Here is a 21,631-nt window from a genome sequence, read left to right as displayed (position 1 = left end):
GAAGACACTCAAAAGAAAAAGTAAGCAATTTATTTGTAAAAAGGACTGCTGAAATTTTTGGTACGTGTAATTGTTGATATAGAAAAGTAAAATTGATGAATTTTTTTTTAAAAAAGGATCTGCACTCTCTGTCTTTTCTTTTTGAAAAACATTACACGCACAATATAGCGACTGTATTCGTAGAATAAAGGAAAAGAAATTGAAAAATTTTCGTCGCACCAAAGTAGCCGAAGGTTTTCAGAAGGTCAATTTACTAGGGAACATATGGTTTAAAATCGAGAAAATTTATTGGGCCATTGCCATATTATTGACATATAGAATTGACATCTTAATTCTGTATTTTCACACTTGCCACATATGACAATGTCACTTTTTATCGGGGAAAGTTATCAACAAATTGGGGAAAGTTTTTATCGGGGAAAGTTAATGTCACTTTTATACATGAAGGAAAGTTACCAACGAAAAAATTCGGATAAAGGCTTTATATAATTATGGATGCAATTCAAAACTTTTGAACCCCTATAAGTCCTTCAAAATAGCCAATTTCGAACACTGTAGTAAATAACATGAACACTCGTGGGGTTTTTTAGAGACAACACTTTGAACCTTCAACGATATGTATATCAATTGAACAAAGTGGACTGAACAAAAAACCCAGGTGAGCCTAGAGAATTTCTCTCAATCACCCTTTTATACAACAAGATGGGTAGCTTGAACAAACAAAGTTTGCCGATGACTTTTACCTCTTCTAGTCCAATTTTTTTGTGAATAATTTTTTGCATCAGCATTTTGGAGGAAATTTCTAGAGTTAGTATCTTACACCATTTTTATGTAAAAAAACTAATTTCGATACAGACAAATTTGGCTGATAGTTTTGAAATATGACTCCCGAGATGAGATTTTGAGATATAGTTTTTTAGGTGAAAAAATTTTGAGTTGGCAAACTTTAGTAGTCCGTAAGCATTAATCTTAACGAAGACAACGATTTGGCTGGGTTTCGAGATTAATAAAGATTTTGTAAAGTTGTGGAGGAATCACAAGTTTTGCAGCTTCACTTTCGTTCTTGAGATTTTAATGAAAAAAGTTATTTATGACGGTGGTCACAATTTGAAAATCTGCGGTTTGAAATCTTTCTTTGAACACTTTTCTTGAAACTTACGTATTGCTAATGCTCAAAAATAGCCATAAATAGAAATATTGCTGAGAAATTTGATTACAAGTGAAAACTAACACAATTTCTATTTTTTGTGAATAACTTTATGCATCAGCTTTTTGGAGGAGCTTTCAGAGTTCTGCTTATCTTACACCCTTTTATATAAAACAAATTAGTTTGGATACAGGCAAATTTTGGCTGACAATTTTGAAATATGACTCCCCAGATTTTTTTGGGGGGCGGGGGGATTGAACTTAAAGAAGATTGAGTAAGAAGTGCCAATTAATCTACCAGTTTTCTCAGGTTGCAAGCGTTTGTGCTGCTGTTTCATTCTAGAAATTGACGAGTGTGCATGTGGATATGACTTGTGTGCTCAGAACTGCACTGATTTGGATCCAGCGGTGTCCATCAACGCGTCAGCATACGAGTGCTCTTGTCTCACTGGATATGTGCTTTCCAATCTTTATAATTGCGACGGTGGGTTCTCATGTACTATGTGCGAGTATGAACTCTATAAGAGGCTATGATACCCTCTATATGATACAATATATTACATACCCAGACCTGAGTCGCATGATATTTCAGTACTGAATCATAAAAATCTCATTAAAATTTTTACTATGGCCAGAGTTATGATCATGGTACTTCATAGACATTTAATAGCAAAATTCATGATAAAATTCTGAAATTAATATGAACATAATGAACTTCACTTCTGTGTTTACCACGGACATAATGAATTTTTTATCTGTTTTTGAACTGCCCTAGTCATTGACCATTGCAGTTCTGATAAGATCTTACAAGATTCTTACCAGTACTACATATCTTGTAAGTGCTTATAAGATGGAGCATATTTTGTAAGATCTTGTAAGACATTGCATATCTTGTAAGCTCTTACAAGACAAATTGAATCTTGTAAGAGGTAAGTATCGTCCCTTAAGATCTTACAAGATATGTTTTTATCTTATAAGAATATTGTGTGTCTTATAAGATTTTATTATGATCATACAAGATCTGCTTTAATCTTAGCAGAATATTGTGTGTCTTATAAGATCCTTATAAGATCTTGCCAGTTGTTACTATTCTTAGGAACTCCTATAAGATTAAAACATATCTTATAAGAATCTTATAAGATCGTACGTGTTTTCACAACTCTCATAAGATCTTATAAGTTCAGAGTAAATCTTGTAATTCTCTTATACAATCTTACAAGACTGATGCATAAACTTGTAAGGCCAGATAAGAATCTTATAAGATCTTATGAGATTTGCAATGGTCAATGACTAGAGTGAACAGAAAAAAATGCCATCAACTGGGACTTGAGAAAAAACTCGATAGGCAATTCCAATTACTAATTCACCAAAATTATGGTTATATGAAGGGGGCACATGGAAATTAAAAAGTATCATCTACTGTAATAATGAATACTGCATTTCTATAGTGCAGTTCTAAATTTTTCCTGCAAATACTTGGCTAACAAAGTACCCTTAGGTCACTCTTATTCATACTGAATCCCCGAAACAAATTTCAAGTCTTGATCAGTACTTGACAGTGAAAAACAAGTCTTGAATTGACGAATCAGCACCGATCACGTCTTATCTCAAGTGAAGACATGTCAAGACTTGTCAAGTCTAAGTCAAGTCCTGGCCAAGACTTGGCAGGTCTTCAGTCAAGTCCTGGCGAAGACTTGGCAAATCTTGATTCAAGTCCTGACAAATACTTGACAAGTATTGATTATTGCGCACTTAAGAAAATTATTTTTTTAAAGAAAAAATTATTTACATTTGATGCATTACAAAATTAGCAAAAAGCGGTTAAAAAATTTTTTAGCAGAAAGTTATCACTCTGATCAAGCCAATTCTGAATTGAGCATATACAAACTTAAAATGTCCCATATATTCACTTCGAACCCAAACTTTTTTCAATTTGCAGAAAAAAAGGGTGCATGACTTGTATGTTTGGGCGATATCAGAATTTCTTTCATTCTCTGTCAAGTGATTTTTGTGGAAGTGATCGCGTTGTCATGTGCATCTTTTTTCGCTTTGGAGAATTTTTAGGCATCCCATTTTAAGTGGCGGCCTTCTTCTTTCTTTACGAAACGAAAGCAAACCAACAAAAAAACAGTGCTCGAAACTTGACCAAAGGTTAGTCAAGTCTTGGCCAAGAGTTGTATAAGACTTGTCAAGTCTTGGCCAAGACTTGCACAAGAGTTGTCAAGTCTTGACCAAGACTTGCATGATAGTTTTCAAGTCTTGGCCAAGACTTACATAAGAGTTTTAAAGTATTGGCCAAGACTTGCATAAGACTTGGCAAGTCTTAGCCAAGACTTGACTCAAGAATCGCCAACACTTAAGACTTGATTTAAGACGTGGCAAGTCTAACAACTGACCTGGTAAGCGCTCTGATACAGTACTGATCCAGAGAAATTTGAAATAGGTTTTCTATTTGTAAGTGCCGCTGTTTGCCCACAGAATTCTTTTTTTACTGCTAAGTACTTCTAAGTGCACTAGGAATCAAAGATATTAACTTCTCAGCTGTCAACCGACTCTAAGAACTCAGCATGTACCTCATGGATCTCCGCGGCTTAAAATCTGTTCATTTTCACAATTCCGTAGAAAACCAACTGAAAAATTATGATAATCCAACTGTTAACCTTCAAGAGTTGGTTTTTGTCAGTTGATTTGTTATTCTTCAATAAAAGAACTGGGTCGGTCTCTGATTTTCTTCGGTTATTTCATTTCTTTTCCAAACGGCATGCTCATGAGTTCAGAAGATCTTAAATCTCCCATATTAACATCAAGAAAGCTATTAAAAGGCTTCAAACTCATCGATACGGAATTCACGGTATCATGCGTCGCTGCTTTTTCAGCAGTCAATCGAACCATACTTTTCGGCCGAAATAGACTCAGTACTCGTTTCCAGTTCTCCTTCTCTTGAGTTCGTTTTCTGGGGCAATTAATAATTTAAGTTCTTGCAGTGTCAAATTTTTATAGCGAGAAAAAAAATCTGGTGTCATTTGCAATTGTGGCATGACGGTTTTTTCCAGCCCTCTCGGAATTGCTCCGAGATCCGTTTCGTATGTTTTGACTGCGTTTTAACTTCTTCGGGTTCTTTTCATCACATTCATTGAAACAAGCACGTACAAGTTTTAGAATGCCCGATCTTAACAGTGCCGGATTTTAGAATGCTAGATCTTCCTTTGTACAGCGCCAGATCTTATGGTACTAAAACAAGTTAAAACGTGCTTTTCATTTGAAAACGAAATTACAGTTGTGACATACCACCCCACTGAATGAACACATTTCCATCGAAGTTCCATAGATTTCAGGATCCGGTTTTTTTAACTTCAATCAACCTTCTCTAGATGTTTTCCAACCATTAAAATTTTTCATAAACTCCTTTTGCTAATGTTGTATACTCGTCTGCCATATTTTTTGAGGGAAAGTAACCCTTTTCTTTTATTTGGAATAAAGAAACAATTGGATAAACTGCAACGTATACATATAGCAGAAATGGGATCTCTTCCGATTGAGCCCCCAAGTATGTTATGCTCCCCCAGTTACAGAGCATGTGTTACTATATGGAAAATCATCATCTAAAAATATGGCACATGCGTCTGGGGGTTGCAAATACGCACTCCCTATACAAATGAGTGGTAGTCAGAGCTCACGTTTTCGTGTTTCTTGACCAGTACTAGTTTCTGATTAGAAAAATGAGATGAGAATAATATACGCTCGAATTGATCTCTGATCAGATTAATTTTGGTTTGCAAACACACCGTGTGCGTTCAGCATGGGTCTGATCAGATGTTACTTCCGTCTGGGACCCTGTTATACTTTATCTTATTGAATAGTTTAGGATTCGCGTTGCGAATACTTTGTCTCAAGAATGTGTTAGGAATTGCTGAGCGAATACACAACTAATTGTGTTTTACGAATTCTGATTATTGGAAACGCGGTGCGAATCCACTGCTAAGTTTAACTCAGGAATATGAAGAGCGTTTGCAGAGTAACTTGAATTCAGACTGACTAAGTGAGATTATGATTACTTATAATAAACTAGCATGAACAAAATATGAAATAATTTAGTAGACTAACGGGAATATTAATATAGGTGAATAAATAGAAGTCACAACTTTTAGTTATAAAAACACATGATATAATTATAGATATAGAGGATAACTAATTTAGTACACATAAAGGTTTCGATATATATTTAGGTATCCATACGTATCACATTTCCCTCGTGACAAAAAAAATTTTAATGTATTTACAATTTTTTAGAATCAACACAAACATGCAAACGAGTGGGATGAACATAACTGAACTCAAAATTGTAGAGGTACTGCAAATGTTAAATTTAAGAATAGCAACGATTAAAATTTAAGTATATGCGAGGCTTATAAGTCTGAGGACTTTCAATCGTACATGGGTTGTGTATGCTAATGAATGTAAATTATCGCCACTTGACAGACAATTACAGCACATAAAATTCTAAATGTTCAATAATTTTGGAATCGTAAAGCGAATACGCTTCAAAATTCTCAACATGTAAACTGAATACATTACACTGAATAATTTAAGTGCACACACAGTAATAAATGGATTCGCAGGGCGAATACTTGAATGAATTTAAGACTAACAATTGAAGAGCAACTGTAATAAATTAAAAGCAAGGTTAACATTAAAATTAGATTAAAGAAGCGGGAACAAGACTAAATAAGTGATTGTAGTTTATGACAGTTTTACTGAGTGTTTAGATTAAATTTCATTTTCTGCATCCCAAACAGATAGTTCTCTTTCTTGTTCGTATTCGTGATATCTAACTCTTGAATCTGGTGGCGAAACTTGGCCAATTTGAATGTCCGGTCTTGGGGGAGAGGGGATTCTTGAATGTTCTGCACTTTGAATCATGGCTACCACTGTATTCGCGTTTGCTGCATCCTTCTTCTCTTTTTTCGATTTGCGTTTTTTCTGTTTGCCTGAACTAGTAGAGGTCAGAGAACTGGTTGGTGAAATATCCGCGTCTGTGAAGCCGTAAAATTGGGGCCGATTTCGTTTTCGGGTTCCTTGTTGTTTTTGCGAGTCGGAATGTGTGTCTTGATACTGCTGGTTTTGAGAAGAAGACATTTTTGGAGCGGGTACTATTGATATCAGTTGTTGTTCCTGAGCTGTCGCGTTATCATTGTCGTTGATTGAAGCTGCATTTCGACGTCGTTTGGGCTGCGGTTTTGTAGGTTTGCGTACGGTGAGGGCTCGAGAAACGTTTGAGTTGACAGAGGAAACAACTGAAGTAGTGTCTCGATGTCGGTGTCGAATTTTGATTTCCCCTCGCTTTTGCTTTTTAATGTCGTTGCTGTGTTTGGCAATCTTGATTTCTGTTGTTTGCTCATAGGGCGCAAGACGCCTTTGTGCGTATGCCCAGAGATTAGTGGATCTTTCAGCTTTGGTGCCAAACTTTGCCAAATCACTATCTCTGACTTTAACTGGTGATCGCCCCGGTTCGTTAATTATTGTTGTCGTGGGGGAGGATTTAGTGACGAATGATCCGGGTTTTAAAACTTCGTATAGCCCAGCGAGCTGTCTTTTCGCCCTCTTTTTGTTTGGTAGTTTTCGCGCTAGCTTCACATTTTACGACTTTTCCGTTCCCGGAATGGGGTTCGTGAGTTTGGGGTGTATTATGAACCGCGATTCCTTATTGTCGGAGTCACGATATCGGAAGCCTGCATCTTGTTGTGCCTTGTTCATCGCTGTCTCAATTTCCAGATCGCTTCTCTCAGGATTGACCCATCCAGCATCATCGAGGTATTTGTCTACAGGAACTGTATCAGCATCTAAATAGTGATTAATAATTTTTTCATATGTTAAGTTTAAACTTGATGGACATGTGCTAATATTGCGCAAAGGAGTATTCACCAGACGACCAAAATGAGCTTCAAACGGAGTTATCTGTGTTGTTTTCTGTCTTGTTACTCGTAAGTCAGAAATTATTTGTTTAATTGCTTTAGATGTTGAAAATGAATCTTTATTTTCAGTTTTCATACAGGATAACCGCCGTTTAATTGTCTGTATCATTCGCTCCACTAATCCAATTGCTCTATGATCTCCGACCGGCGCGTCGAGAATGTTAATATTATTTTCATTACAGTAGTTTGCAACTTGTTTACCTACTAAACAAGTGGTTTGATCTAAACGGATTGTTCGCGGAATTCCATGAGTACAAGCGTAATCGCGGAGAAATTTTACCACATTTGTCCCATTTGCATGTTCAAAAATTCGAGCTGTCGGATACTTTGAATAACGATCAATACATGCCAAAAAGTAAATATCTTTATCTTTGTCATTTGTTATCGGACCCCCAAAGTCGATTTGAATTTCTTCATTTGGTTCTTGACAAGCCTTATGCGGATACCATTTAGATTTTGGTATAACAGGTTTTAAATTCTGACCAATGTCTGTACACGGAACGCAATCTGATGCTTTGGCTAGAATCTCTCTATGCATATATGGCCACCATGCATACTGAGATAGTGAAATCATGCCCCAACTACCAAGGTGGGTCATGTGAATGGATTCCAGTACCACTTCCTTTATCGAATTGGGTAAGGCGACGCGCTCGTCAACACACAAGCAACCGGACCTCACGTGAAGGTCCTTCCAAAACGAATGTATGTAAGGGCTGACTTCTTTACAGCGGTTCTCGTCGTCTTGGAGGACACAATCTCTAATTTCCTTTAACACTGGGTCCTTACTTGTTAGAACCGCTAGGAATGATTTTGTAAATAGTTGAATTAAATTACTTTCAAAGATTTCTTCTTTGGACAATTCAATGTCTTGAATTTCGGGTGATAATGAAATTGGGGTATGAATGTTAGGGCTCGTGCTAGTTGTCGCTATTGGGGTTGATTGAGTGCGGAAAGTTACTTTGAGAGCTTTAGTAGGAGTTGGGAGGTTAGATTGAGGCACTTCTTTTGCAGACATTATTATGTGGTTTACTTTATTTTCTGCTTTTGCGGCTAAATTACAATTAAAATTATTTGACTGGATTTGCGATGCGGATGCAGTAGTGTTTTGAATCAATTGATTTGCACGACAATTAAAGTTAGAAATGAATTCGGAATTGTAATTGTTTACTTGTGCTCGAGTAATGAGTGGATTAATTGAGGCATTTGAATTATTCGTGCTAATTTTAGCAGGTTTGCAAAAGCAAGACGCGCGTCTTGTTTACTTGTTGCTTATAATTACTGGTTATGTGCCGCTTTTGGAAAGGAATTTTATTCGCGTGACTAAATAAAGATGTAATTGCTTCGCGAATACGGGAAATTGTTGCTACCATGAATTCCTCATCGTTTTGATTGACACTTTTAGCGTTTTGATTTGGTTGTCGCGAAATATAATCAACTAAGCCCATTCTAGTACCAGGAATATGTTCGATGTTAAAATCAAATGGTAACAAACGGTCAATCCATCGTGTTAATCTACTGTTGTAGGATTTATTAGAGCGGTGTGGTTTTAAGACTGAAAGAAGTGCTCTGTGATCTGTTAAAACTGTGAAAGTCTTCCCAAATAGATAATATTTAAAATATTCAATGGCCCAAACCACCCCAAGTAATTCGAGTTCATTTATACAATAGCGTTCTTCATTGATATTAAGAAAACGAGATGCAAAAGCTACTGTTTTCCACCCTTCACAATCTAATTGTTCAAGCGCAGCGCCTAAGCCTTGGTGGGATGCGTCGCATTTGATTCGCGTTTCCAGTGTTGGGTTAAAATGAGTATTTTCTGTAGCGTTTGCAATAACAGTTTTGATGTGTTCAAAATGTAATTGATGATTTTCATTCCAAATAAATTTTTCGTTTTTCTTTAATAAGGGCCGAAGAGGGTGGCATATTTTGGCAAGATTAGGTATAAATTTGCTTAAATGATGAACGCTACCTAAGAATGACCGTAATTGTTTCAATGTTTTTGGAGCTTTGATTTCCGCAATTGCCGCTGTTTTAGATTCTATAGGTCTAACACCACTTTGTGAGAGTGTGAAGCCAAGCCAATTTATTTGATGTTTTGCGAAGTGACATTTGCTTAAATTAATTCTAAGGTTATCCGCTTCGAGTTTTTGCAGACATTTGTACACGTATTTGAGGTGCGATTCCTTGGTGCCTTTGCTAACTACAATTATGTCATCCAGAAAACAGTATGTGTTAGTCAGCCCAACCAATGTGTAATCCATTGCCTTTTGAAATTCGGCCGGCATATCCGTAAGGCCATAAAATCCCGTTTTAAAACGATACGTACCTGTTGCTTCGCCGCAAATGATATTAAAATTACAATAACGTGCGGTATCCGGATGCAGCTTTAGTTGGCTATAGGCATATTTTAAATCGATCGTTGAAAAATAGACATTATCTCCCAGATTTGAATTATTAATGTGTTGTAAAATTGAATCGATAAGACTATCTATATTTGGTATTTGATACTTGTTTTTGTGGATCGCTTTATTTAATATTTTCGAATCAAGAGCTAATTTTACAGATTTGTCCTTTTTGGCCGTAATCACAATGAGAGAAATGAAGTTTTTATCCGAACATTCTTGTAGTTTTTCAATGTGTCCTTGTTCAGAAAGTTTCTTTAGCTCAGCGGATACTTTGTCTAATCGTTTTATAGGAACACGGCGGCCTTTTTGGTGTGATGGAGTATAATGTTTGTGGAATTTTGAACGAACTGTATGTACTTTGGACTTACCAATTCTGGAGATTAGGTCAGGATAATCAGTAGCAATCTGTTTTTTGATTGGGCAATATTCTTGATCTACCTGATTGATTGTTATATGATTATTTGATTGTTGTATTGAGAGTCCAAGAGCTGGAAACAAATCTCTACCCAATAGAGAACGATGTCCATCCACCACTACTTGAATTTCTATTGGATTCGCATACCAATTGCTGCTTTGAATTGAAGTTTGGAGAATGCCCACCGTATGAATAGGCTCGTTTGAAAATGTTTTCAATTGTTTAGGATTCGCTTCGCGTATCCACTTCGATTTCGAGTCATGGGAAATGATGGAGTTCGCCAAGGATTCAATTATTATTGTGCATACGCTGCCCGAATCCACCAAAACATTTGCTGATGTATTGCCTAAAATTACAGTAGATTGATTGCGTCCACCGAAGTTGTGGAATCTGTTGAAGATACTACTGCTACACAATTATCTTCATCTGAAGAATAGTTTGACTCCAAATCAGGATCAAAATTGGCCGAAATTTGAGTGACATCTTCATTTTGATCATCTTTTTCTACGTTATTGACCCGCGGTTTAGGTTTTGGGTACGAATTGGGATCTTTAGGTTTGCGACAAACCTTTGCGAAGTGGTTTTCAATACCACAGTTATTGCATCTTTTTCCCCGAGCAGGACATTTATTACGGTGGTCAGAGGTCCAACTAGATCCACAGAAATGACAGGTTGTAGGATTTTTCCGTGCTGTTGTATTCATATTGGAGAAAAGGGTAGCATTCGCGATGCGCATCCGTTGCACTTGGTTAACAGTTGAATGTGACTCGGTTTTACTTGCATTCATTTTTAGTTGGTTGAGCGTACCCATCTCGATATTAATTGCTATTGCCAATGCTTTTTCCGGGTCTACAGTTTCTTTAAGAAGCTCCTTTTGAATGTCTTCATTTTGCATGTTCGCGATAAAGACGTCCCGGATGATAGTGTCTCCTTTATCTCCTAGATCACAGTTTTCCGAAAGTTCTTTGAGATGTCCATAGAACTTCTCAATAGGTTCTCCCTTTTGCTGTTTTCGTGTGAGGAAGAGGTATCTATCGAAGGTTATATTATGGATCCGAATGAAAGTTGTATTTAGAACATCCCAAAGATCCTTCGTTGAGATTGTTTCGAGATTGACGGTCGAATTCTTTGAGTTGAATACGCGCCGCCCTTCCATGCCTAAGCTCAAGTACATCAAAGAAGATGCTTTCCGATCACATAACTTCCACGGTTTGTCACCGCAAAGTATGCCGACTGCTATAACACGTTGACACTGATTTTTCCACGCTGTTTTTGCCTGCTCATTGCGGTTACGTCGGTCTCGCTCTGATTGTGCCGTCGGGTTGTCAACTGTGTCCTCATATGCTGGTTCAGGAGGCAAGAGAACATGTTCTGGAGGGTCCACCAAGAGGAGGTCCACTTCAATTCCTTCTCGGGCGAGGATTGCGAGTTTCAATTGTATTCTCCAATACTCCCAGCGAATTCGGGGTTCTTGTGTCGCCTTTTCCCAAAAGGGTTGAATTCCAAGTGGGGATTTGCCACTGTCCTTTGTCGCTGACTGCGCCATGTTATACTTTATCTTATTGAATAGTTTAGGATTCGCGTTGCGAATACTTTGTCTCAAGAATGTGTTAGGAATTGCCGAGCGAATACACAACTAATTGTGTTTTACGAATTCTGATTATTGGAAACGCGGTGCGAATCCACTGCTAAGTTTAACTCAAGAATATGAAGAGCGTTTGCAGAGTAACTTGAATTCAGACTGACTAAGTGAGATTATGATCACTTATAATAAACTAGCATGAACAAAATATGAAATAATTTAGTAGACTAACGGGAATATTAATATAGGTGAATAAATAGAAGTCACAACTTTTAGTTATAAAAACACATGAAATAATTATAGATATAGAGGATAACTAATTTAGTACACATAAAGGTTTCGATATATATTTAGGTATCCATACGTATCACAGACCTCAACTTGGACTACTCGGACTAATCAATGTTGATTCTGTTCAAACTGGGGAGCATTGTGATTTTTACCTTTTTTTAAATTGCTTGTGTCTATTTTTACAAAAAGAAACACAAACCACTCTTTTTTAATCTTAAGTACAATTTGATTGGCTTCAAAGTTGGTTCCTAGATCGTCAATTTCTTTCAACTGATCAAGAACACTAGACTAATTGGAATTTTTTGCGAACTCAATCTTTAATCTTATAACTTTTCGGCCCAACAGATATCCACAACTTTAAGGCTACAGCTGGTTTCCAAATGCAATTCTCTTCACTTGAACAATACAAAACCGCTTGATGATCTTGAACTTTCATCCCCTCTGAACCCTCATGCGTCACCATGACTTATCACAAAGCGTAGCTAATAAATTTGGGTATCAATGAGGTATGACATGAGGTATCAAAAATTTCTCGTGCAGAAATTATTTTAATCAAAATTGCAAACAGAACATTGAAATTGCTCAAGTCTCTCTTTTTCGTCTAACCATATTTTATCTGTATCTCAGGGCACAATGATCAATATGAAGTGTGTCTAATCACAACTTTCTGAAGGATTATTTCGACCTCTATACATTTATACTTTCATGCTTTTTGTTTTTTCCTCAAACGGCAGCAATGGAACTAAATTCGACCAATATTGCGTTCAATTACACTTCAAAAATGAAAAATTAATTTCTACTCTATATACATGAAAATGAAAAAAAAATATGACAATGAAAACTGATTGACAATCTATACTCCTGTATTGTACTTCATTAAATTCATTGAACTTTGATAATGCATCGCGGCCAAGTGAAGCACATTAATTAACGTTGAAATCAGTACTGTCAATTCTGGAATCTGAATATTTGTATGTGGGCTCATTTTTAAGCATTCATTATTTGAGCTCTGGGCTATAATTTCAGTTTACAGATTTCAAAAAACATTTTCAATTCTTTTTTCGTTTCAGATATTGACGAGTGTACTGATAACAGCACTGTTTGTGGTCTGACTGCTAATTCTTCAACGTGTGATAACACTCCAGGCTCCTATGTGTGCAACTGCAGTGCAAGTGGATGGACAGATATTGGCAACTACTGCGAAGGTTATATAACCGGATAAATTCTGTTTGCCCCCTAGTGCTAAATAACCAGTCTGTTTGCACCCCCAAATACGTACTTTTTGGTCCTTAGAGATCCCTTATTTTAACATAAAAAATTGCCGGCCCGGTACAAGATTGGATGGATTTTGTTACCGGTTGTCGGCAAAAAATTACTGCCATAAAGCAAACCATATGAAAGATAAGCGCAAAAATATTTAAAAAATGCTTTATTATTTGCCTTACATTATAAGCAAATTTGAATTACTGTAATTGTGTTAATTTCAAAAGTTCGCTAAATTAATAAATGGTTATTGCTGTGCATATTTGTACATGTAATTGTTTTAAATGCAAACAATATGCTATAACATGTGTAAGTGGGGGGTGCAAATGGACTGGGGGGGGGGGGGGGGGGGGGCAGAGACCAAACAAACCATAAAACCATAGTTGAGAAATCGACATATGAAAAGACCACTGTGGTTTTGGGTAAGAAAAGACTTTGTATAACTTATATGGTCTGGGATGACTGTATTTTGACCGAGAAATGTCACGGGTCGAACTAGAAAACTTAAACTAACTAATTGTTCTAATTAAATACATTAAACCGATTAATTAATTGTACTACACCTGGCTGGATTGACCACCACGAAAAACAGCTAGTCAAAAATGACACTCAAAATGTTTACGCTCAATGACACTCAAAACGGTCAGTGAGAAAATTCGGCTCTTTTCTGTTATTGCCCCACAGCCTCATATAGCCAGTCCTTTTTCCATAATAAATTGCCGGTACCGGTGGACGAATGGACGATTTTTTGTTTCCAGTTGTCGAAAAATTAGTGCCAAAAAGCTATTCCTGTGAAAAAAGATCAAAAATATTAAAAATACGCACTATTCTTTGTCTGTTTACATTATAAGCAAAGTTCAATTACCGTATACATCTTAATTTCGGAACTTCGCTGCATAATTTATTTGTAAATGCCGTTTGTATATAATTGTATATAAAACTGTATGAAATGCAACCAATAAGCTATAATATAAATAAGTGGGAGGGGGTGGGGGGGGGGTGGGTGCAAATGAACGGGGGGCAATAACAGAAAAGAGTCGAAAATTCAGTTTGTACTCTTATCACTGCACTCTTCTTGGCACTAAACAAAGTAAAAGTTAGCTCATCTCAATTGCTAAGAAAATTTAGAATTTCCTTGACTTAAATTAAATCTCAACTCAAATAACTTCACCCCAAAATTACTTTAAAAAATAAAGCCTAGACTACCTTAACAGATACCTCAACTATACAGCTAAATTCTGAAATCTACTTAATTTTTTACAACATCCGTTACTATAAATCAACCGCAACTTGCCATAAAATTACTGCCACTTTTTCACTTTAAAATTTTGAGTAAACTTCTCTTACATTTAAGTTAAACAAAACCTACTCTAACTATTAAGGTAAAAATAGTAACAATTTTAAGTTCGATTAGGGTAAAAATACACTATTCTTTAACGTAAAAATCTAAGTTGAAGAACAATTTTGAACTCATTCGACAACAAAAACTTCACTTTAAACAACTGACATTGCTTGAAGCCCGCTTAACTTTAAGTTGGAATCCTAATAATCAATTTTCTCGTTTTTTAAGAAGAAAACAATTGAGAACCTCAATTTGCAGGAATGAGTTTTGCATAAAAACTACATTTTGACAAAGAAAAAATTGTTACTCAATTTAAGAAATGTAAATTCAGTGTCCACTAATACTATTAAAGTAATTTTACCGTTAATTTTTCAGGCTTGTTCTTGAAAACTTTTTTAAGGTCACTAAACGATTGTTCGTTTAATTTTATTGGCACGGCATTATTGTTTTTTTTTTGCTTTTTAACATAGACATTTGCTCCAAGTTTATCCATTTTTGAAGCCAGACTTTCCATTTTAAAGCCGCAGTTAGAAGTTGGTTTTTCGTAGTGGGTGAACATTTTCCTCATTAGAATCCATTCTTCGGTGCTTCAATGAACAAAAGTTTCTGTTTTAACAAAAGACGCACCGAACACCGAATCGCAAAAAAGACTGTATGGTTGCAAAAACTCTTTCGATTCTTATCCTAAAAATTAGAGACTTTTCTTTAATATGAACGGAGGGCAATAACAGAAAAGAGTCGAAAATTCAGTTTGTACTCTTATCACTGCACTCTTCTTGGCACTAAACAAAGTAAAAGTTAGCTCATCTCAATTGCTAAGAAAATTTAGAATTTCCTTGACTTAAATTAAATCTCAACTCAAATAACTTCACCCCAAAATTACTTTAAAAAATAAAGCCTAGACTACCTTAACAGATACCTCAACTATACAGCTAAATTCTGAAATCTACTTAATTTTTTACAACATCCGTTACTATAAATCAACCGCAACTTGCCATAAAATTACTGCCACTTTTTCACTTTAAAATTTTGAGTAAACTTCTCTTACATTTAAGTTAAACAAAACCTACTCTAACTATTAAGGTAAAAATAGTAACAATTTTAAGTTCGATTAGGGTAAAAATACATTATTCTTTAACGTAAAAATCTAAGTTGAAGAACAATTTTGAACTCATTCGACAACAAAAACTTCACTTTAAACAACTGACATTGCTTGAAGCCCGCTTAACTTTAAGTAGGAATCCTAATAATCAATTTTCTCGTTTTTTAAGAAGAAAACAATTGAGAACCTCAATTTGCAGGAATGAGTTTTGCATAAAAACTACATTTTGACAAAGAAAAAATTGTTACTCAATTTAAGAAATGTAAATTCAGTGTCTACTAATACTATTAAAGTAATTTTACCGTTAATTTTTCAGGCTTGTTCTTGAAAACTTTTTTAAGGTCACTAAACGATTGTTCGTTTAATTTTATTGGCACGGCATTATTGTTTTTTTTTTGCTTTTTAACATAGACATTTGCTCCAAGTTTATCCATTTTTGAAGCCAGACTTTCCAATTTAAAGCCGCAGTTAGAAGTTGGTTCTTTCTAGTGGGTGAACATTTTCCTCATTAGAATCCATTCTTCGGTGCTTCAATGAACGAAAGTTTCTGTTTTAGCAAAAGACGCACCGAACACCGAATCGCAAAAAGACTGTATGGTTGCAAAAACTCTTTCGATTCTTATCCTAAAAATTAGAGACTTTTCTTTAATATGTTTTCATAAATTTGAAAGAAATTGAATTTCATAACCAGAATATTTTTTATTGAGAAGTTAAAACTTTACACGTATTTACACGTACTAATATGATAATAGAGGAATGATTATGACAAAATAAGTTTCGCATCTAATCGACGCAATTTTTGAACAAAAGTTAGAATTGATGAGAAGAAGTATCCCCAAGAGAAAACGTTCCATCAATTCCTCGGGAAAATTGCAGCAACAAAAAATTGTTTTGTCCAACTCGAGTGTACAAAAAAGATGTTTTTAATTTTTGAAATTGAGCTGATCAAACAAAAAATAGTGTTCACCGTAACCAAATTGCACGAATATACAGAAAACCACAAATATATCAGAACTGGTCAATAGACAATTCTTGTAAATATTTTAAATCTTAAGTGACAAACATACGAATAGATAAAATTCATACATGATTTCAAAAAATACGGGAATCATTATTTTTTTTCGAAAGCAACAGAAAATTAGTTTTTATGTTTTCTTGATGAACTTTATATCCTTGAGTTATTTAATTGTTTTTTGAATAACTTAAATTAAATTCTCAAAAAGGTATTCTTTAAAAATCACTGACTAAAATGCAGGTCAAGGCATTAAAAACAATAAATATAAAATAAACAGAAAATTTGGATTTTTTCCGTTTGTGCCCCCCCTATACGTTGGGCACACCTCAGTTACAGAGCACGTGTCATCACACAGCAAATTATTATGTAAAAATATGGCATGTGCGTCTGGGGGGTGCAAATAATATGCGCTCACTAAGCTGGGGGCACAAACGGAAAAGATCCGAAAATTTATATATTTCAGACGTTAACGAGTGCAATAGCAGTCCCTGCAACAGTACTTGTACAAACAACGAGGGTTCTTTTGTCTGTTCATGCCCCACTGGTTACGAACTGAATGGCGATGGATTGAATTGTGACCAAATCGACGAGTGTGCCATAAATACTGATAACTGCAACCAGACTTGCACCGACACTCCAGGGTCGTTTGAGTGCAGTTGTTCCAGCGGGTATTTTCTGGATGACGATGGGTTCTCGTGTACCTTGCAAACTTGCCCTGAAAACGAAACTTGCGGTATGTTCAATTATTAATAACATTTCAGGAAAAGTTATTGATAATTGGTAAAGGTGCTAAAACACTCTTTCGCATGTCAATTGATCATAATCTCGATAAAGACATCTCGCACAACTGTATGTAAGAACGTATCAAAGCAAAAGGCCCATCTCAATAGCCCGGCAAATCTAGCTTGATCTTTTTTAGCAGGTATTTTGTCTGAGCCGATTTTCGACTCAGATTGGTCACCGATACGTTTTCAAAACATAAAAATATTAAGCCTAAGAAGAGCGCAATCGATTTAGTATATTAGTAGGCTTAACGAAAATTATGTTACACGAACTTTTTCTGAGCTTGCTATGCATATTAGATGTTAAATGGTTAAGAACTTACGTAATCCTTTCTCGCTTTAATTTAAAAAGCGTTGCTCATTTACGCGGTAACATCCTCCGGCCCGGAAGAAAATGTTGGGAGGATCGGTACAAGCTTAACGATAGGGCGGACGAGCGATCCGAACGAGCGAGAGTTCTTCAATCCGAGCAGTTGGATAGTAACCCCTAGGGTTGCTTTCTTCAACAATCCAAGCTAAGTCACCAACCTTGAGGTGATGCTCGGCAGGCGTCTGCCACTTAGCTCTACGGTTCAGCGCAGGTACATACTCCTTAAGGCAACGTGCCCAAATCGCATTAGCGTAGGACTGTGCACGGGCGTACCGCTTACGATGATTGAACTCGTCAACGCCAACGATAGACGGCATTCTGGTTGCTTGGTTACCGAGTAGAAAATGGTTAGGTGTTATTGCGCCTAGGTCGGACGGGTCGGCGCTTACAGGCGTTAAGGGACGTGAGTTTAGTGCGTGTTCGACCAGACAAAAAGTAGTGTTCAAAACCTCATCTGTGAGGCGCCGCGTACCGAGGATAGTGTACAGTACTCTTTTAAAACTACGAACTAACCTCTCCCAGATGCCACCTTGGTGTGGCGCACTGGGTGGATTGAACCTCCACCTAATGCCCTTATTGGCAAGTTCGGCAGCGATGTTAAGCGTATTCCATTTTTCCACACATTCACGGAGCTCTTTCTCCGCTCCAATGAAGTTCGTACCGTTATCCGACCAAATCATAACAGGGGTACCCCGATGGGAGACGAACCGCTCAACTCCCATTACACAGGAACTAGTGTCCATGGACGGGACAACTTCAACATGGACAGCACGAGTAGTGAGACAAGTGAAGAGAAACCCCCACCTCTTCTCGGTAGTCTGACGAACTGTGACGTAGAATGGGCCGAAGTAATTAACCCCGGTGTTGGTAAAGGGAGGAGACTGGTATGCGAGTCTCTCTTTTGGGAGGTCTGCTATGATAGGTTGAATGGTTGCTGCTTGGAACTTTCTACACAAGACGTAGTTTGATTTGATGGAACGCAGTGTGGAACGTAGTTTTAGGATGGCATAACGTTCTTGTACCTTTGACCTTAAGTAATCGATGCCCTGATGATGGTTCTTCAAATGGGTATGCCGCAGAAACAGTTTAACAAAAGTATGACGCGCATCCAGCACGGTAGGATGCTTAGTGTCAAAGTCAATTTCCACTAGCCGTTGGAGTCGACCGGAGGAACGGATGAGACCATGAGGTCCAATAAACGGAGTAAACTGAGCAATGCGGCTGCTCTTCTTAACGGATTTGTTGTCAAGAAGATCCTTTCTTTAAGTATTAAAGGACTCTCCTTGAACCAAGTACTGGAGATGACGCCGCTGGGCTTCGTCAAGCTCAACAGGGTCGGCTATGCTGCCGTCTACGGTACGGTAACTTTCATGAGATGGTAAAAGCCGGAGCACATATGCGGTGACACGAAGTAATTTTTGATAAGAACTGAACTTATCAAACGGGATTAGATTAATGCTTTGTTCCTTAGGGGGCTTGGTTACGGATGCCGCTAGAGATGAGATGGAGTCATCTTCTTGTTCCTTAGTTACAACGCCAAGCTTGATGTTATCAACGACGTCAGTATTTGGTACAAAAGGGAATTGCTTAGTTCTCAAGAAGTCAGGACCCCTCACCCAGATACTTGATTGCAAAATTTCAGCGGACATACCACGCGTGCCAGCATCTGCTGGATTATCACAAGTGGCGACCTGGTTCCATTGGTCAACGCTGGTGTTCTCCAGGATTTCACTAACACGATTTGCAATGAAGATGGGGTGTTTGTTTGTTGAGTTTACCTACTGCAAGACGATGGTACTATCTGTCCACATAAAGACTTTGTCCACAGTAACCGTTAATGCTCGACAGATTTCCCTTTTTAAACGGGCAGCGAGGAGAGCGGCTTTTAATTCCAACTTAGGAACTGTCAATACCTTCATAGGTGCAACACGGGCCTTGCCCAAGACAAACGCCAGCTCTGTTATAATCTCCCCGGAGGTGCAAGTTACTTGAGCCCTAAGAAAACCTACTGCACTGAATACGTCTTGCGAGCTATCACCAAACATGTGGAGTTCAAGATGTTGGAATGGTCCTGAAAAATAACTTCTCGGTATAGTGATCTCAGCTAACCGCGGCAGTTCAATACACCAGGCAAGGAATCTGTCAATTGTGTCTTTAGGTAACTCGTCATCCCAACTTTGTCCATTGACACGCCAAATGTCTTTCATGATTAACCGAGCATCAACAGTGAACTGTGCGACAAAACCAATTGGGTCGTAGACCTTTGACACAAGACTTAATACCAAGCGCTGTGTTAAACTTTTCGTGATGGTGCTGTTAGTACCCCTACTCACAACCAGAGTATCGTTGTTGAGATCCCACTTAAGCCCAAGCACGTGCATTGATTCTTCCTTTGATGAAACAATGACCTTCGGTTCAGTGGATTGAGCAGACCCATCAATTCGGTCAGCCAGATCTGGTACATCGCTTACAAACTTAGTAGGCTTGAACCCACCCAGATGGGGAAGATGTACCAATTCCTTCAAGCTAATGAGGGCCCTCTCTGGGGATTCCACTGAGTCCAAGTAATCGTCCATGTAGAAGTTCTCAAGGACGGGTTTCGCAGCTTCTGGGTACTCCTTAGCATTATCGCGTGCCGTGCGCTGAAGTGCGTAGTTGGCGCAGGTGGTCGAATTTTTTGCCCCAAAGATGGGACGCGTATACTGGTGTACCACAACATTTAATGTGGGGTCCTCCCGCCACAAAAAGCGCAATGATGGTTGATCACATGGAAACACTCCAACTTGGAGGAACATTCCCTCGATGTCGGCGGATACGGCAAATGGATGTTGTCTGAACCGTAGGAGTACATAGATTAGGTTTTGCAGTAGGTCAGGTCCGGTGAGTAATGACTTATTAAGAGATGCGCCATGGAATTCTGCTGCTCCGTTTAGTACCCTACGAACCTTGCCCGGCTTGTTCGGGTTAACAACCGGGTGGTGTGGTAGGTACCACTCTCGTTCCGAGCGCCTTTCCACCTTATGAGCATCTTTGACCCTTACTACGTAGCCATTGTCTAAGTCCTCTTTGATGGTATTCGAATACTTTTCCCTTAAAGTCTGGTCTTTCGCAAGCCGCTTATCCAAAGATTTCAATTGAATCAGCGCTGAGAAATAATTGTAGGGCAGTTCGATGTTATCTTCAGCCCATAGCATTCCGACATCGTACCTTTTTCCATTATGCAGGGTGGTGTTTTCAAGAATATCATGCACACGTGCATCCGAGGAGGATCGTGGTTCTACTTGTTTAAGTGCGCTGTACAACTCCATGTCGTACCAAGATTTTACCCTACGAGCGAGTTCAAAATCCTGCTCCATATTAGCTTGGAAACAAGTCGAGACTAAACCTGACGACGACGGTAGAGGGCCGCTTAGAACCCAACCTATGGGCAAGCGAACAGCGAAGGGCGAGGACTTCTCGTCGGCAGCGAAGTACTCTAACGGGCGGATGGCATGATACACATCCTGTCCAAGTATCATCTCGAGGTTTCCATACCAATATGTAACTGGGTCTAGAACTGCTAGGTGCGGGTATGTTTCCTGAAGTGCTTTAATGTTAATGACATCGGCGCCTACATTCAAATTTTCCTTTACGTAAGGGCTGATTTTAAAGGGTTCAAATGCTTGGTTGTCGCGTGGTGTTACAATTAGTTCAACTAACTTAGTGTCTACAACCTCCTCGGTATTTATACCCTTGACAGTTAGCTTCAATGCTGTACCGTGCAAACCAAGTCTATTTGCAAGATCATTGGACACCCAAGAGTTACTGCAAGCAGTATCACACAAAACTAAAGCCGTGGTATCTTTACCGGAGGAGCTCTTCAACTGTAATTCAGTCACCTGAATGAGGCCTTTCACATTACTCACAGATGACAAAGTAGTGGTCTTACTCGATGATTGGACACTAG

The 21,631-nt window shown here is 37.8% G+C and overlaps 1 protein-coding gene across 2 annotated transcripts in view; it reads left to right on the top strand.

Moving 5' to 3' along the window:
- The window catches only part of LOC142352004 (uncharacterized), a 174,955-nt gene that overhangs the window by 12,236 nt on the left and 141,088 nt on the right, over positions 1-21,631 (top strand). The window contains exons 4-6 of one of the 2 annotated variants that reach the window (XM_075404322.1): positions 1,490-1,630; positions 12,882-13,016; positions 16,997-17,266. The exons of the other annotated variant lie outside the window; for it this stretch is intronic. Coding sequence (XP_075260437.1) covers positions 1,490-1,630; positions 12,882-13,016; positions 16,997-17,266 — 546 coding nt within the window. The remainder of the gene's footprint in view (positions 1-1,489; positions 1,631-12,881; positions 13,017-16,996; positions 17,267-21,631) is intronic. 2 annotated transcript variants of the gene reach the window in all.

This window comes from Convolutriloba macropyga, chromosome 13 (genome assembly GCF_964194025.1).
Source record: "Convolutriloba macropyga chromosome 13, txConMacr16.3, whole genome shotgun sequence".
Lineage (NCBI taxonomy): Eukaryota > Metazoa > Xenacoelomorpha > Acoela > Convolutidae > Convolutriloba > Convolutriloba macropyga.
This window is presented reverse-complemented; position numbering and strand designations above follow the sequence as displayed.